Source organism: Carcharhinus amblyrhynchos, unplaced genomic scaffold, assembly GCF_965287045.1.
Source record: "Carcharhinus amblyrhynchos unplaced genomic scaffold, sCarAmb.v2.hapA scaffold_471, whole genome shotgun sequence".
NCBI lineage: Eukaryota > Metazoa > Chordata > Chondrichthyes > Carcharhiniformes > Carcharhinidae > Carcharhinus > Carcharhinus amblyrhynchos.
In genome coordinates, this window is record NW_027650211.1 from 76719 (window position 1) to 95354 (window position 18636).

At 55.8% G+C, this 18636-nt stretch overlaps 1 protein-coding gene across 2 annotated transcripts in view; it reads right to left on the reverse strand.

Annotated features, from left to right (window-relative positions):
* srrt (serrate RNA effector molecule homolog (Arabidopsis)) overlaps window positions 1–18170 on the reverse strand; it is a 51032-nt gene extending 32862 nt beyond the window's left edge. The window contains exons 1-5 of one of the 2 annotated variants that reach the window (XM_080183920.1): window positions 18010–18170; window positions 16171–16308; window positions 13945–14070; window positions 11464–11610; window positions 8107–8295 (exon numbers count right to left, since the gene is read on the reverse strand). In XM_080183920.1, the coding sequence (XP_080040046.1) occupies window positions 8107–8295; window positions 11464–11610; window positions 13945–14070; window positions 16171–16289 (581 nt within the window). In that variant the 5' untranslated portion in view covers window positions 16290–16308; window positions 18010–18170. The other variant, XM_080183919.1, reaches the window with a different exon arrangement.
* Window positions 18171–18636: the final 466 nt, after the last annotated feature.

An 18636-nucleotide genomic window follows, 5' to 3' on the forward strand; every position in this document is an offset into this window, starting at 1 on the left:
GACTGGAGCACCTGGAGGAAACCCACGCAGATATGGGGAGAATGTGCAGACTCTGCACAGACAGTGACCCGAGGAATCGAACCCGGGTCCCCGACACCGCGAGGCAGCAGCACTATGTGCGGGGTCCCCAGATTGGGAAGGAGCGGGGCGGTGGGGGGAGGATGGCAGCTGCTCTCCTCCCACCGCACAGCTGGGGAAATGAATCCTACGCCTGCCAGCACAAGTGTTTCCTGCCTTGTTTAGTTCACCCCCTCTGGGAAAAAAAATCCCAAACAGAATTAAACAGATCGTCAGTTAGAGAGAGAGAGAGAGAGAGAAAAACCCTAGCAAACAAAAAAAACGAACAAATCACCAAATTAATTTGTGTTTTTTTTATAAAAACCTTTTTACGTCAAGAATTATTGTTTTGGCAGCTTACGTATGGATAAAATAATAATACTTAGGTGTCGAAGTCATCTTGAAGAATCTCAAGTGTGCGAGCGAACGTTTTGTAGACTCTGTTCATTACCCGTGATTTTTTTTGTCTCACTAACTAAGCACTAAGACTTTGGGATTACTAAACACTGCATTGTGCGCAGTGTGTGGCTAACTAGCTGTCCTCAGTACAAAGGTTTCCACTGCTGCGTGTCAGGATTTGCTTGAGGTGTGCTCTCCTGCACCTTGTTTTCGAAGGGGGGGAAGAAAGGTGTCAGAGTTAACATGATCACAAAATAAAAACTACAAACTCCAGATAACAAAAGGATAAAAAAAACGTAAGAGGTTAGTTCACAGCGATACCTGGCCCCTGCATTCCGGTGAAGGAGGTACGCGGCGAGAATTCGATGGCGCGCTCTGGAGCGGAGTCACTACTCTGCCTCAGGAAGGTTAGCAAAACGGAACAAAAGAAATACCCAGGGAGAGACTGAGAGAACACACTGTGCAAGCGGCTTGTAATCTTCCCATATCATTGCATGACGCGGAGGTGCCAGTGTTGGACTAGGGGCGGGCACAGTAAGGAGTCTCACGGCACCAGGTTAACATCCAGCAGGTTTATTTGGGAGCACGAGCTTTCGGAGCGCTGTCCCTTCATCAGGTGAGCAAGAGTTGTGTTCACAAACAGGGTGTACAAGATAATGGTTGGAATGTGAGTCTCAACAGGTAATGTTCTCTATATTAAATATATGATTTATTATAGAATTAATACCTGTTAAGAGTCACATTCCAACCATTACCCTGTAATTGAATCCGTGTCTATATACACCCTCTTTCTGAATCCAATTCTCCACTCACCCGATGAAGGGGCAGCGCTCCGAAAGCTCGTGCTCCCAAATAAACCTGGTGGCTGTGCCAGGTCATTATCCAATCATACAGTGCAGGAGAGGCCCCTCGACCCACCCCGTCTGCACCGACACAGGAGACATTGCCAGAGTGCTGTGCATCACTGCTGCATCCTGGGGCAGCTTTTCATTTATTTTTCTCCCGACACTGCTCACCACGCAGAGAACATCAGAACTAGCAGCAGGAGTGGGCCATTCGGCCCCTCGAGCCTGCTCCCCCATTCAATAAGATCATGGCTGGTCTTTTCATGGACTCAGCTCCACTTACCCGCCCGCTCACCATAACCCTTAATTCCTTTACTGTTCAAAAATCTATCTATCCTCGTCTTAAAAACATTCAATGAGGGAGCCTCAACTGGGCAGGAAATTCCACAGATTCACAACCCTTTGTGTGAAGGAGTTCCTCCTCAACTCAGTCCTAAATCTGCTCCCCCTTATTTTGAGGCCATGCCCCCTAGTCCTAGTTTCACCCGCCAGTGGAAACAACCTCCCTGCTTCTATCTGATCGATTCCCTTCATCATCTTTTATGTTTCTATAAGATCTCCCCTCATTCTTCTGAATTCCAATGAGTATAGCCCCAGCCTGCTCAGTCTCTCCTCATAAGCCAACCCTCTCAACTCTGGAATCAACCTAGTGAATCTCCTCTGCACCCCCTCCAGTGCCAGTATATCCTTTCTCAAGTAAGGAGACCAAAACTGTACACAGTACTCCAGGTGTAGCCTCACCAGCACCTTATACAGCTGCAACATTACCTCACTGTTTTTAAACTCCATCCCTCTAACTGTGCAGGTTCATTCGGCAGTTAGGAAGGTAAATGTAACGTTAGCATTCACAGCAAAAGGGCTAGAATACAAGAGCAGGGATGGACTCCTGAGGCTGTATAAGGCTCTGGTCAAACCCCATTTGGAGTATGGTGAGCAGTTTTGGGCCCCGTATCGAAGGAAGGATGTGCTGGCCTTGGAAAGGGTCCAGAGGAGGTTCACAAGAATGATCCCTGGAATGAAGAGCTTGTCGTATGAGGAACGGGTTGAGGACTCTGGGTCTGTACTCGATGGAGTTTAGAAGGATGAGGGGGGGGATCTTATTGAAACTTACAGGATACTGCGAGGCCCTGGATAGAGTGGACGTGGAGAGGATGTTTCCACTCGTCGGAAAAACTAGAACCAGAGAGGGCACAACCTCAGGGTAAAGGGACCATCCTTTAAAACAGAGATGAAGAGGGATTTCTTCAGCCAGAGAGTGGGGAATGTGTGGGAGTCTTTGCCGCAGAAGGCTGTGGAGGGCCAGGTCATTGAGTGTCTTTAAGACAGAGATAGATAGGTTCCTGATTAATAAGGGGATCAGGAGTTATGGGGAAAAGGCAGGAGAACGGGGAGGGGAAAAATATCAGCCATGGCTGAATGGGGGAGCAGAGTCAATGGGCTGAGTGGCCTCATTCTGCTCCTGTATCTTATGATCTAAGATTCTATTTGCCTTCTTAGTTACCTGCTGTACCTGCAAACTCACTTTTTGGGATTCCTGCACAAGGACACCCCCAGGTCCCTCTGCACAGCAGCAATTTTTTACCATTTAAATAATAGTCCATGCTGCAGTTATTCCAGCCAAAAGGAAGGTGTGGAATTTCTCCTATTCTCTGGTATTCCGGCACCCCTCTGAAGGTGCTGACTCCTGTGGGGAGGCCTACTCCGCACACACCAATCGCCCACTCACTGGGGGTGCACTCACACCACTGAGTACCCGCAGGCTATTGGGCTGTGAGGACCATCACCGCCAAGGGCCTGGTGACTGTGCCACACCCCCCCCCCCCAGCCCACACGACACTCTCCTCCTCCCTCCCATCCACCCCATCACACATCCCAAGCCAGTACCACACTCTCAGGGTCTGTACCCACAGGGTTATCTGGGTACAGCTTTGATCTTGTTGATATGACAAAGGGACTACAGTTTCCGGATCCAGCCCCCTAACTTCAACCCACCCTGTTCCGCCCAATCCCACAGCCATCGGAGGCGGGCTGGGATGCGAGGGAAACACACCAGTTAGGAAGCCAGGAGGGCAAGGGAGGGCTTTGGAAGAGAGGGGAGAGGGGGGAGGCGAGTCGAAATCTCTTCCCTCCAGTTTAAATTGGAGGTTACGAGGTGAAGCAGTGGCTGGGACAGAGGGGCGAATCCAGTAATCCGATCTCTGGCCCGCCTTTATCAGGGTTTAGGGAAACAGGTCCCAGAGGCACTGAGAGACCCAAATCACGCACCCGCCCCCACAACAATACAACAGAGAGAGACAGGGGGCACAGCGTGTGTTACAACACAGGATGGAGAGGGCCAAAACACAGGGCAGAGAGTTCCCTCAGACACCAATGGTATCATCGCTCACTGCCACAATCACACAGAGATATCCCAAAATATCAGCTCAGACCCACAGTCTCCCCCATCTCTCCCCCTCAATCCCCCAGTCAGACCAGACCACCTGTTACCCCCCAGTCAGACTGACAGACCCACTAACCCCCCCCCGCCTCAGACTGACAGACCCACTAACCCCCCCCCAGACTGACAGACCCACTAACCCCCCCCCCCCAGACTGACAGACCCACTAACCCCCCCCCAGACTGACAGACCCACTAACCCCCCCCCCAGACTGACAGACCCACTAACCATCCCCCCCAGACTGACAGACCCACTAACCCCCCCCCAGACTGACAGACCCACTAACCCCCCCCCCAGACTGACAGACCCACTAACCATCCCCCCCAGACTGACAGACCCACTAACCCCCCCCCAGACTGACAGACCCACTAACCCCCCCCAAAGACTGACAGACCCACTAACCCCCCCCCAGACTGACAGACCCACTAACCCCCCCCCAGACTGACAGACCCACTAACCCCCCCCAAAGACTGACAGACCCACTAACCCCCCCCCCAGACTGACAGACCCACTAACCCCCCCCCCAGACTGACAGACCCACTAACCCCCCCCCCCCCAGACTGACAGACCCACTAACCCCCCCCCAGACTGACAGACCCACTAACCCCCCCCCAGACTGACAGACCCACTAACCCCCCCCCAGACTGACAGACCCACTAACCCCCCCCCAGACTGACAGACCCACTAACCCCCCCCCCAGACTGACAGACCCACTAACCCCCCCCAAAGACTGACAGACCCACTAACCCCCCCCCAGACTGACAGACCCACTAACCCCCCCCAAAGACTGACAGACCCACTAACCCCCCCCCCAGACTGACAGACCCACTAACCCCCCCCCCCCCCAAGACTGACAGACCCACTAACCCCCCCCCAGACTGACAGACCCACTAACCCCCCCCCCCCAGACTGACAGACCCACTAACCCCCCCCCCCAGACTGACAGACCCACTAACCCCCCCCCAGACTGACAGACCCACTAACCCCACCCCCCCCAGACTGACAGACCCACTAGACCGTCCCCCCCCCAAAAACAGACCCACTAACCCCCCCAGACTGACAGACCCACTACACCATCCCCGCCCCCCCACCCCCCAGACTGACAGACCCACTACACCATCACCACCCCCCCACCCCCCAGACTGACAGACCCACTACACCATCACCACCCCCCCACCCCCCAGACTGACAGACCCAATACACCATCACCACCCTCCCCCACCCCCCAGACTGACAGACCCACTACACCATCCCCGCCCCCCCCTCCACCCCCCAGACTGACAGACCCACTACACCATCACCACCCTCCCCCACCCCCCAGACTGACAGACCCACTACACCATCCCCGCCCCCCCTCCACCCCCCAGACTGACAGACCCACTACACCATCCCGGCCCCCCCCAAAGACTGACAGACCCACTACACCATCCCCGCCCCCCCACCCCCCAGACTGACAGACCCACTACACCATCCCGGCCCCCCCCAAAGACTGACAGACCCAGTACCTCCCACCCTTCTCCCCCCCGAGACTGACAGACCCACTACCCCCCTCCCCCCTCCACAGACTGACAGACCCACCACCTCCACAGTGTCCCAGTCAGACCCACACACACACTCTCTCCAGGGTAGTTGTACACAGTCTCGAGCCTGACCGCTGGGAGTGGGAGAACGGGGCCTGTTTCAGACACAGGGCTAACTGAAGGCAGCCGAGCCTCGGGGCGGACTCGAACAGCACTGGGCATGGGTGGGTGGGTGGGGGGAGATAGAGAGGGAGAGAAAGGGAGACACAGAGAGGGACACACAGAGAGATGGGTAGGCGCCTCTGGAAGGCTGAAAGGATGCACTGTTTCAGACACAAAGCTGCCCGTGTCACGGGGCCGCACGGAGAGATTTTCACACCAGTAGTCACTAACAGCGAGGGCATTACCAGCACCCCGACCTCAGGTTCAAGCGCTCGATATCTGAACGCCTGCTTCACCAGCCCTGTGGGCAGGAAGCCCTTTGAAGCAAAGATTTCCCAAGTGTCAGAGCCCAGCAAGGCCGCAAGGTCCCTGAAAACCCACACAGCCGGCGGTGTGAGACATCCAGACATTCACACTGACTGTGCAACACATCCCCCCCACCCCAACTCCACGAGGAACGACAGAGTGAGCTGGAAAGGCACAGGAAGCACTGAGTAAATTCAAACCAAGAGCTGAGATTGCCTTCATTCAGACCTGGGACGTGGGCACCACTGGCTGGGTCAGCATTTATTACCCATCCCTCGTTACTCTTACAGGGTAGCTGAGAGTCACCCACGTTGCTGTGGATCTGGAGTCACATGTAGGCCAGCAGATTTCATCAGTGGTCCATTTTGGCAGGTCCAATGGGATGAAGGAGTATAATATCAAGGGTGAGCAGTGTAAAGGATCAGAAGGACCTTGGGGTCCGGGTCCATAGGACTCTTAAATCGGCCTCGCAGGTGGAGGATGTGGTCAAGGCGGCGTATGGTGTACTGGCCTTCATTAATCGAGGGATTGAGCTTAGGAGTCAGGACCCTTGTCAGACCCCTCGGAGTACTGTGCTCAGTTCTGGTCGCCTCACTACAGGAAGGATGTGGAAGCTATTGAAAGGGTGCAGAGTAGATTTACAAGGATGTTGCCTGGATTGGGAGGCATGCCTTATGAAGATAGGTTGAGGGAGTTAGGTCTTTTTCCCCTGGAGAGACGAAGGATGAGAGGCGACCTGATAGAGGTTTATAAAATGTTGAGAGGAATAGATAGGGTGGATTCTTGGAGGCTATTTCCCAGGGCTGAAATGGTCGCTACGAGAGGACACAGGTTTAAGGTGCTGGGGAGTAGGTACAAAGATGTTAGGGGTAAGTTTTTCACTCAGAGAGTGGTGAGTGAGTGGAATCGGCTGCCGTTGGTGGTGGTGGAGGCGGCGAACTCATTGGGGTCTTTTGAGAGACTTCTGGATGAATACATGGGATTTAATGGGATTGAGGGTTATAGATAGGCCTGGTAGGTAGGGATATAGTCGGCGCAACTTGTGGGCTGAAGGGCCTGTTTGTGCTGTAGTGTTCGATGTTCGATTTCCTTCCCTAAAGGGAACCAGATGGGTTTTTCCCAACAATGGGTCATCAGTAGATTCTTCATTACAGGTTTTTTTTAATGGCTTCTGCGACCGTTCAGTATTCCCTCAGGCATTTCCCCCTCCCTAACTGTGTGGGAGAAACTTCTTCAATCCAGCTGAGTGTCTTACACTGAGCCCAGTCAGAGGGTCTCTACCAGTCAACCACATTGCTCTGGATCTGGTCTGACAGAGCCCTCTTACTGAATGAGGACAACAGACGGGAGGTGATGGCCCAGTGGGATGATCCCCAGACTGTTAATCCAGAATCTTAGCGAACGTTTCTGGGGACCCGGGTTCGAATCCCACCCACGGCAGACGGTGGAATTTGAATTCAATAAAAAATATCTGGAATTAAGAATCTCCTGATGATCTCCTGATGACCCATTGTCGGAAAAACCCATCTGGTTCCCTGTCGGGAAGGAAATCTGCCGTCCTTACCCCGGTCTGGCCTACAGAGCCACAGCAATGTGGGTGACTCTCACCTGCCAGAGGATGGGGGGGGACTGACGTATGAGGACTATCACGCACCCTCTGAAATGGCCAAGTCAGATCCTCAATTGTATCAACTGCTCAAGAAGGCAGCTCATCACCACCTTCTCAGGGGGCAACTAGGGGTAGGCCCAGTCAGCAAGGTCCAAAAGGTGGGGGTGGGAGGAATGCCCGGGCACACTGTCGGTGTGACTAGGAGGGGGTGCAGCAGGTCCAAAGGTTGGTGCACCCACTGCAATTGCAGCCACCACAGTTACTGAGATGGCACACTGGGTTAGCACAGCTGCTTCACAGTGCCAGGGACCCGGGTTCGATTCCTGGTTCAGGTCACTGTCTGTGTGGAGTCTGCACCTTCTCCCCGTGTCTGCGTGGGTTTCCTCCGGGTGCTCCAGTTTCCTCCCACAGTCTGAAAGACGTGCGGGTTAGGGTACCGAATTCTCCCTCGGTGTTACCCGAACCGGCGCCGGAGTGGGGGATTTTCACAGTAACTTCATTGCAGTGTGAACATCAAGCCTACTTGTAACATTAATAAACCGGGACACAGAGAAGCGGGTCCCTGGGTGACACTCGCACCCAGCACCAAATCACCAAAAAGAAACACAACCCTGGCAAGGACCGAGAGAAAGGTTAACGGGGTGAAACAATTTCAAACACAGGGAGAGAGCGGGTCAGAACTCAACACCAGGGCAGAGTTTTGCTGGGCAAACACAGTATCAATGGTTAATACACAGACTGGGACTAGCTAATTGTTCTGGGTAACCTCACCATTCCTCGTCCTTGTGAGCTAGGAAGAAATCCTGCATCTGCTGGCGCCGGAACTCGATCTTGTACTCGTTGTAACGTTTCACCGACTCTGTCTCATCCACTGAGTCGTCCAGGGACAGCAGGAACTCTTTGAAGGTTTTCATCACTGGGGGAGGGGGTCCCACATCCATCTCGTGCAGGTTGCCCAGCCTGGGGTAAAGGGAAGACTAACAGCGTCGGTACAGCATGGCCCCAAACTCCCCAAAACAACCTGCCGGGCAATCGCTACCCAACTCTGAGCGGGCCACTTCACCCAGAGGGGAGTCCCAATGGTGGTTCTGGAGGAGGATTTGCTGTCAGCAAGCGGTTAGAGCAGAGACACATCATTCAGAACGAAGGCCTGTCTCTGCCTTGCAGCTGCAGCATAGAAAGCAAGGCTCCACAAATCACCCACTAATCCAACACCGCGCACACACGGGCAGGCAGGCAGGCACAGGGACGGGGGCGCGCACACACGGGCAGGCAGGCAGACACGGGGACGGGGGCGCGTGCACACGGACAGGCAGGCAGACACGGGGACGGGGGCGCGTGCACGCGGGCGGGCAGGCAGGCAGACACGAGGGCGCATGCACGCGGGCAGGCAGGCAGGCAGACACGGGGACGGGGGCGCGTGCACACGGGCAGGCAGGCAGACACGGGGACGGGGGCGCGTGCACACGGGCAGGCAGGCAGACACGGGGACGGGGGCGCGTGCACACGGACAGGCAGGCAGACACGGGGACGGGGGCGCGTGCACGCGGGCGGGCAGGCAGGCAGACACGAGGGCGCATGCACGCGGGCAGGCAGGCAGGCAGACACGGGGACGGGGGCGCGTGCACACGGGCAGGCAGGCAGACACGGGGACGGGGGCGCGTGCACACGGGCAGGCAGGCAGACACGGGGACGGGGGCGCGTGCACACGGACGGGCAGGCAGACACGGGGACGGGGGCGCGTGCACGCGGGCGGGCAGGCAGGCAGACACGAGGGCGCATGCACGCGGGCAGGCAGGCAGGCAGACACGGGGACGGGGGCGCGTGCACACGGGCAGGCAGGCAGACACGGGGACGGGGGCGCGTGCACACGGGCAGGCAGGCAGGCACGGGGACGGGGGCGCGTGCACACGGGCAGGCAGGCAGACACGGGGACGGGGGCGCGTGCACGCAGGCGGGCAGGCAGGCAGACACGAGGGCGCATGCACGCGGGCAGGCAGGCAGGCAGACATGGGGACGGGGGCGCGTGCACACGGGCAGGCAGGCAGACACGGGGACGGGGGCGCGCGCGCGCACGGGCAGGCAGGCAGACATGGGGACGGGGGCGCGTGCACACGGGCGGGCAGGCAGGCAGACACGGGGGCGCGTGCACGCAGGCAGGCAGGCAGACACGGGGACGGGGGCGCGTGCACACGTGCAGGCAGGCAGGGACAAGGGCGCGTGCACGCGGGCGGGCAGGCAGGCAGACACGGGGGCGCGTGCATGCAGGCAGGCAGGCAGACACGGGGACGGGGGCGCGCGCGCGCACGGGCAGGCAGGCAGACATGGGGACGGGGGCGCGTGCACACGGGCGGGCAGGCAGGCAGACACGGGGGCGCGTGCACGCAGGCAGGCAGGCAGACACGGGGACGGGGGCGCGTGCACACGTGCAGGCAGGCAGGGACAAGGGCGCGTGCACGCGGGCGGGCAGGCAGGCAGACACGGGGGCGCGTGCATGCAGGCAGGCAGGCAGACACGGGGACGGGGGCGCGTGCACACGGGCAGGCAGGCAGGGACAGGGGCGCGTGCACACGGGCAGGCAGGCAGACACGGGGACGGGGGCGCGCGCGCGCACGGGCAGGCAGGCAGACGTGGGGACGGGGGCGCGTGCACGCGGGCGGGCAGGCAGGCAGACACGGGGGTGCGTGCACGCAGGCAGGCAGGCAGACACGGGGACGGGGGCGCGTGCACACGGGCAGGCAGGCAGGGACAAGGGCGCGTGCACGCGGGCGGGCAGGCAGGCAGACATGGGGGCGCGTGCACGCAGGCAGGCAGGCAGACACGGGGACGCGTGCACACGGGCAGGCAGGCAGGGACAGGGGCGCGTGCACACGGGCAGGCAGGCAGGGACAGGGGCGCGTGCACACGGGCAGGCAGGCAGGCGGGCAGGCAGGCACGGGGACTCTCAGACACACACACACTCAATCAACACACCATCTGGTGGCGAGAGGCTGTAACGACTGCTCTGCTGCCACAGACCAGAAAATGATCGGGGGATCTCTGCGCTCAGACACTCGAGATATTTACAAAACTGTACAATGTGATACACTGTCCTGCGTGTAACCTCACCTGTCCTGGGCCGCGTGACCCTGTGTGCAACCTCACCTGTCCCAGGGCGTGTGACAGTGTGTGTAACCACCCCTGTCCCGGGGTGTGTGACCCTGTGTGTGTAATCTCACCTGTCCCGGGGTGTGTGACAGTGTGTGTGTAACCTCACCTGTCCCAGGGTGTGTGACAGTGTGTGTGTAACCTCACCTGTCCCGGGGTGTGTGACAGTGTGCGTGTAACCTCACCTGTCCCAGGGTGTGTGACAGTGTGCGTGTAACCTCACCTGTCCCGGGGTGTGTGACAGTGTGCGTGTAACCTCACCTGTCCCGGGGTGTGTGACAGTGTGCGTGTAACCTCACCTGTCCCGGGGTGTGTGACAGTGTGCGTGTAACCTCACCTGTCCCGGGGTGTGTGACAGTGTGCGTGTAACCTCACCTGTCCCGGGGTGTGTGACAGTGTGCGTGTAACCTCACCTGTCCCGGGGTGTGTGACAGTGTGCGTGTAACCTCACCTGTCCCGGGGTGTGTGACAGTGTGCGTGTAACCTCACCTGTCCCAGGCTGTGTGACAGTGTATGTGTAACCTCACCTGTCCCAGGCTGTGTGACAGTGTGTGTGTAACCTCACCTGTCCCGGGGTGTGAGACAGTGTGTGTAATCTCACCTGTCCCGGGGTGTGTGACAGCGTGTGTGTATAACCTCACCTGTCCCGGGGTGTGCGACCCTGTGTGTGTAATCTCACCTGTCCCGGGGTGTGCGACCCTGTGTGTATAACCTCACCTGTCCCGGGGTGTGCGACCCTGTGTGTGTAATCTCACCTGTCCCGGGGTGTGCGACCCTGTGTGTGTAACCTCACCTGTCCCGGGGTGTGTGACAGTGTGTGTAATCTCACCTGTCCCGGGGTGTGTGACAGCGTGTGTGTGTAATCTCACCTGTCCCGGGGTGTGCGACCCTGTGTGTGTAACCTCACCTGTCCCGGGGTGTGTGACAGTGTGTGTGTAACCTCACCTGTCCCGGGGTGTGTGACAGTGTGTGTAATCTCACCTGGCCTGGATTGGTATCCCGTGGTGCTGCTGTAACATGTGGATTTCGGGGGGTCCCCAGGGTTGGGGTGGGCCGTAACTCGGACCCCCTCCCCCTCCGTATGGCATTTCGTATGCAGTGTGGTACGGGTCGGCAACATGTTCATCCCTAAGTGAAAAATACATTTTAAAAATAAAAACAGTCCACCTTTCACAGCTAACACTGACACAGTGAGAAAATTCTCCAACAATCACAAACACACTTAGTAAAACCCTCCAGATCAGCAGAGGAAGGAGTGAGGTGGCTGAAAGAAGCTTATTGATTAACTAACTCAGACACAAATACAGAGATCAGAGTAAAATTCAACAAACTACTGGGTCTGCCTCATTGGGAGCGATGTGGAAAATCCAGCATTTAATAAGATCAACTCTCCCTTCCTGCATCAACGCTGGAATCCCAGTGGCACGGTGACACAGTGGGTTAGCGCTGCTGTCTCACAGCGCCAGGGACCCGGGTTCAATCCCAGTGGCACGGTGACACAGTGGGTTAGTGCTGCTGTCTCACAGGGACCCGGGTTCAATCCCAGCGGCACGGTGACACAGTGGGTTAGCGCTGCTGCCTCACAGCGCCAGGGACCCGGGTTCAATCCCAGAGGCACAGTGGGTTAGCACTGCTGTCTCACAGCGCCAGGGACCCGGGTTCGATCCCAGCGGCACGGTGACACAGTGGGTTATCGCTGCTGCCTCACAGCGCCAGGGACCCAGGTTCAATTCCCTAGCTTGGATTGCTGTCACTACAGACTCTGCATGTTCTCCCCGTGTCTGCGTGGGCTTCTCCCAGGTATCATATAATCTTAAAGTGCAGGAGATGGCCGTTCAGCCCACTGGGTCTGCACCGACCACAAACCCACCCAGGCCCTATCCCCATAACCCTATACATTTATCCTAGCTAGTCCCCCTGATACTAAGGGTGACTAACTAACCTGCACATCTTTCCGAGTGTGAGAGGAAACCCACTCAGACCCAGGGAAAAGGGTCAAGCTCCACACAGACAGTGACCCAAGTGGGGAATCGAACCCGGGTCCCTGGTACTATGAGGCAGCTAACCACCGTACCATTATCCTCTCACAGTCTGAAAGACCTGCTGGTTAGGGTGCATTGGGCCGTGCTAAATCAGTGTAACCCGAACAGGCTGTGGTGACTGCGGGATTTTCACCGTAGTTCTATTGCAGTGTTAATGTACGCCTCACTTGTGACACTAATAAATAAAGACTCGGATAAAAGCAAATTACTGCGGATGCTGGAATCTGAAAGTGCTGGAAAATCTCAGCGGGTCCGGCAGTCTCTGTTAGGAGAGAAAAGAGCTGACGTTTTTGAGTCCAAGTGACCCTCTGTCAAAGCTAAAAGGCAGGAGAGAAAGTGGGAGATATTCAGACTGCAAGGGGAAGGGAATGAAAGATTATTTATTACTGTTCTCTATCTTTTATTTCCTTGTCTTTATTTTTCTTCCCTTCTTTTTCCCCCTATTTTATCCCCTCTTTCCTTCACTTTACCTCTCACCCCCACCCACCCCCCCAACATCTCCATCTGTCACAGCTCACCCTCCAATTTCAGCTTCTCTGTCCTTTGCCCACTCGCACCCTCTATTCTCTCTCTGATGTTGGTGTTGTACTGGGGGTGGGCACAGTAAGGAGTCTCACGACACCAGGTTACAGTCCAACAGGGTTATTTAGGAACACAAGCTTTCGGAGCGCTGTCCCTTCATCAGGTGAGTGGAGATTTGGGTTCACAAACACGGCATATATAGACACAGACTTAGATAATAATTAGAATGTGAGTGTTAACAGGAATATTTTATAACACCTGTTAAGACTCACATTCCAACCATGATCTTGCTACTGTGTCTCTGTCTACATATGCCCCGTTTGTGAATTTACCTTTCTACTCACCCGCTGAAGGAGCAGTGCTCTGAAAGCTCGTGTTCCTAAATAACCCTGTTGGGACTGTAACCTGGTGTTGCGAGACTCCTTACCATTCTATCTCTGGGCTGCCATGAGCAGCCTTTCCCCTGGTTTTTGTGGCTGTGACCCATCTTTCATTCCCTCCCCCTACAGTATAAACATCTCTCTCTTTCTCTGCCTTTTTTGCTTTGACAAAGGGAGCATCTGGACTCGAAACACCAACTCTTTTCTCTCCTTACAGAGGCTGCCAGACCCGCTGAGATTTTCCAGCATTTTCTCTCTTGGTTTTACTGAGTGACCGGGACTCTCCGTGTGGAGGATTCCAACAGTTCACAACCCTCTGAGTGATGACAGTTTCCCCTCATCTCAGTGCCAGTTGGTGGATTGTGACCGTCCCCCCACTCACTCTCCAGCCAGAAGCAACAGCCTCTCAAGAACACCTCTCCTTTTGGAGTTGTCGAGGCAGAATCTATTCAGGATGCAGGGCGCAGTACGCACAGGGGTAGGTGCTAAACCCTCCGTCACACAGCCCCGGTACTCACCAGTCCCGCCGTACCCGCTTCTGGGGGGGGCTGAGGTCGTGCCGAGGTGGGGAAAACCGCTCTCGTCTTCCTCGGTCGTAGTCTCTGTACTCGCGACTCCGCCGTTCTCTCCCTCTGTCCCACTCCCTGCAAGGTAAGGACAAAGGGTTAGCAGATATGGCACTCCGGGACCCAGTGATAAAGTGTTAGCAACAGCGCAGAGCCAAGGGGAAAGTAACGGTGCCCTTCCTCTGCTTCCATCGGGAAAAAGATACAAAAGTCTGAGGTCCCGTACCGACCGACTCAAGAACAGCTTCTTCCCCGCTGCTGTCAGACTGTTGAATGGACCTACCTCGCATTAAGCTGATCTGTCTCTACACCCGAGCTACGACTCTAACACTACATTCTACACTCTCTTCTTTCTTTCTCTATGAATGGTATGCTTTGTCTGTTTAGCATGCAAACAATACTTTTCACTGTATCCCAGTACATGTGACAATAAGAAATCAAATCTATGTACTCTATGAACGGTATGCTTTGTCTGTATAGCCCACAAGAAACAATACTTTTCACTGTATCCCAGTACACGTGACAATAATAAATCAAATTGAATCAGTGGATCAGGGCTGGTGTTTGAACCTCAGAATCAATGGTGTCTGGGCTGGCAGGCGGTCGGGGGGTGGGGGGGGTGTGTGTGTGTGTGTGTGTGTGTGTGTGTGTGTGTGCGTGCGCGTGCGTGTCTTTCACCTCTTGGCTTGCACAAAGGGACTGAAGATTTTTTAAAGACATTCTTCACTAGAAGCTGATACAGCTGCCAGCAGATGTGAGCACAGAGACCTCTGGCTAGGACAGCAGAGCCGGCCCGGATGATGTGACACTTAAAGAGGAATTTGGCAGCCGGGGGGTGGGGGGGGGTGGGGGGGGGTGGGGGATAGGGGGGCACACGGCCCTTCCAGCCTGCTCCACCATTCATTACGATCACGGCTGATCACAGAATTCAATATCCTGATTCCCCCCCTTCCCCCCCCTCCATATCCCTCAATCCCTTTAGCCCCAAGATTGATATCTAATTTCTTCCTGAAATCACAATGTTTTGTCCTCAGCTACTTTCTGTGGGAGTGAATTCCACACATTCCCCACCCTCTGGGTGAAGAAATTTCTCCTCCCCTCAGTCCTAAATCCTCCAACTCTGACCCCCCCTAGTTCTGGACTCCCCCCGACCATGGGGAACATTCTTTCTGAATCTACCCTGTCTAACCCTGTGTGAATTTTATAAGTTTCTATCAGATCCCCTCTCACTCTTCTAAACTCCAGTGAATATAATCCTAACCCACTCAGTCTCTCCTCATATGACAGACCTGCCATCCCAGGAATCAGCCTGGGAAACCTTCACTGTACTCCCTCTATAGCAAGGACATCCTTCCTCAGATAAGGAGACCAAAACTGTACACAATACTCCAGGTGAGGCCTCACCAACGCCCTGTACAGTTGGGGCAGCACGGTGACACAGTGGGTAGCACTGCTGCCACATGGCGCCAGGAACTCGGGTTCAATTTCCAGCTTGGGTCACTGTCAATGTGGAGTCTGCATGTTCTCCCTGTGTCTGCGTGGGTTTCCTCCAGGTGCTCTGGTTTCCCCCCCACAGTCCAAAGACATGCAGGTTAGGGGGATTGGCCGTGCTAAATTCTCCCTCGGTGTTACCCGAACAGGGTGTGGCAACTAGGGGATTTTCACAGTAACTTCATTGCAGTGTTAATGTAAAACTAATTCTGACTAATAAATAAACTTTACTGCAGTAAAACATCCGAGAGTTGGGGGTAGACTATTTAGGACGGAGATGAGGAGACATTTCTTCACCCGGTGAGCCTGTGGAATTCATTCCCACAGGAAGGAGTTGATGCCAAAACATTGAATGTATTCAAGAGGCGGCTGGATAGAGCACTTGGGGGGTGAATGGGGTCAGAGGTTATGGGGAGAAAGCAGGATGGGGATATCAGCCATGATGGTGATGGATGGTGGAGCAGGCTCGAAGGGCTGAGTGGCCTCCTCCTGCTCCGATCCTCTACGTTTCTATCTCTGGACTGTGTGTTGACCAGAACAGATGTGTTGCAGGCGAGGCCAGGCTGATAACGTCACCCTGTGGAGGGACGTTCTGGGGCAGAGGCATTCCCGGCTTTGTGCCCCAGTCTCGGGTGAATCATTCTGTCCCGTGACTCCGGAGGACCCTGCCCCTCATCCCCCACTCACCTGTCATTCCAGTCGTCACGCCTCCGATCGTCTCGCTCTCGGGAGCGGTCGTAGTCGCTCCGTTCACGGCGGAACTTATCACGGCGCCTGCGATCATACTCATCGTCACTGTCACCCATGGCGTCGCTGCTTCAATCCCTGTCGGTACAAACAAAACCACGTTTAAAACCCCCGGGACTGAGGAGCTGGAGACGGGCAACCGCCTACTGGAGGGAATCTGTGAGCTCAGCGACAGATTGTTCAATGGGATAGTATGGGTGCAATGGAGGGAATGGGATCATTCTGCACTGTAAAGATTCTGTGAGCCAGGGGATAGATCCCTCAATGGGATAGTATGGGTACAATGGAGGGAATGGGATCTTTCTGTACTGTAGAGACTCTCTTGAGCTATGGAATGGGTCCCTCAATGGAATAGTATGGGTACAATGGAGGGAATGGGATCTTGCTGCACTGTAGAGATTCTGTGACGGAGGGGATGAATTACTCAATGGACTAGTATAAGTACGATGGAGAAATGGTCTGCTTTAACTGTACAAGCTCTATGAAGGATGGGATAGTTCTCTCAAAGGAAGCAAGAGTGTGCAGGATGGAGGGAATGGCCTCTTTCTGCACCATAGGGAATTTATGAGCTATGGGATGGGTCTCTCATTGGGCTAGTATGGGTAGGAAGGAGGGAATGGCCTCTTTCTGCACTGTAGGTATTCTATGAAAAATGGGATGGATCTCCCAATGGACTAGTATGGATAAGGTGGAGGGAATGGCATCTTTCTGCACTCTAGGGATGCTATGAAGGAAGGGACATATCTCTCAAAGGGGTGAGCAAGGAAACAATGGAACAAAAGGCCTCCTTCTGCAGTGGGTATTCTATGAGCTAATGGGATGGGTTCCCCAGTGGGCTAGTATGGGTATAATGGAAGGAATAACATCTTTCTGCACAGGAGGAATTCTATGAGCTATGGGATGGGTCCCTGAATGGGCCAGTATGGGTAGGGTGGAGAAAATGACATCTTTCTGCACTCTAGGGATGCTACGAAGGATGGGATAGATCTCTCAAAGCAGCTAGCAAGGAACGATGGATCAAATGGCCTCCTTCTGCACAGTGGGAATTCTGTGAGCTAATGGGGTGGGTTCCCCAGTGGGCTAGTATAGATATAATGGAGGGAATGGCCTTCTTTCTGCACACTAGAGATTCTATGAAGAATGGGATGGGCCCCTCGGTGGACTAGTATGGACAGGATAGGCAGAATGGCCCTTTACTGGTGATTTGTTGGCTGGGAAGGGGTGTGTGTGTGTGTGTGCGTAGCCCTCGCGAGGGTCTGGGCCCCTACCCTCCCCCAACAACCCGCGGGAGGGGATAGCACGGCCGTGATGGGCAGATCGGCCAGAGACAGCGCCCCCTCGCCGGCGGGAGGTGGAATTGCAGCGTGACTGTTGACACGGGGATTTGAGACGGGGGGAGGGGAAGGACGCAGAGCTTGGGGCCGAGGTGGCGGAGGCCATTCAGCCCGTCCCTGCGGACCGGGGGCCGGGGGAGGCTCAGTGAAAACACCTCTCTCCCGCTGCAGGCCTCAGGCCTCGGCCTTTCCCGCGCTCCCTCCCCGGGCCTGCGCTGAAGGGAATCTGATCTCGGCCCGGGGCCGCACCCAGTCAGTGTGAGCGGGAGGACACGGCGCCCGGCCTGGGCTCAGCCTCCCCGGATCCCGGTCCCGCCGATCCCCCGCTCCCCGCCACCCGCCGCCGCCCTTACTTTAATCCGCGCCCAGCCCGAGGCCTAACTGACAACAAGAGCGGCGCGACCGCAAGAGGACACCTCTCTGAGCCAACACTCGGAGGACTCACCTGGTCCTCCCAGCTCTCTCACTCTCGGAGGACTCCTCTGGTCCTCCCAGCTACCGGAGGACTCACCCCTGTCCTCCCAGCTCTCTCGGAGCCTTTCTCTAACCCTCCCAGTTCTCGGAGGACTCCTCTCGCCTTCCCAGTTCTCGGAGGACTCCTCTGGTCCTCCCAGCTCCCTCTCGGAGGACTCCTCCGGTCCTCCCAGCTCTCGGAGGACTCCTCCGGTCCTCCCAGCTCTCTCTCTCGGAGGACTCCTCCCAGCTCTCTCTCTTGGAGGACTCCCCTGGTCCTCCCAGTTGTCCTCGGAGGACTCCTCCGGTCCTCCCAGCTCTCTCTCTCTCTTGGAGGACTCCTCCAGTCTTCCCAGCTCTCTCTCTCTCTGGGAGGACTCCTCCAGTCCAGTCACGACCCTTTGTAGCTCCTTGTGACCCTGGGCAGAGCAGGAGCCCATACCAAGCTGTGATACAACCAGAAAAGATGCTTTCTATGGTGCACAGATGAAGTAGAAATAGCTGAGAACTTCTAGGTCTCCAGGTCAACAATCTGTCCTGGTCCCCCCCTATGCTGACACTACAGTGAAGAAAGCGCCACCAACGCCTCTACTTTCTCAGAAGACAAAGGAAATTTGAC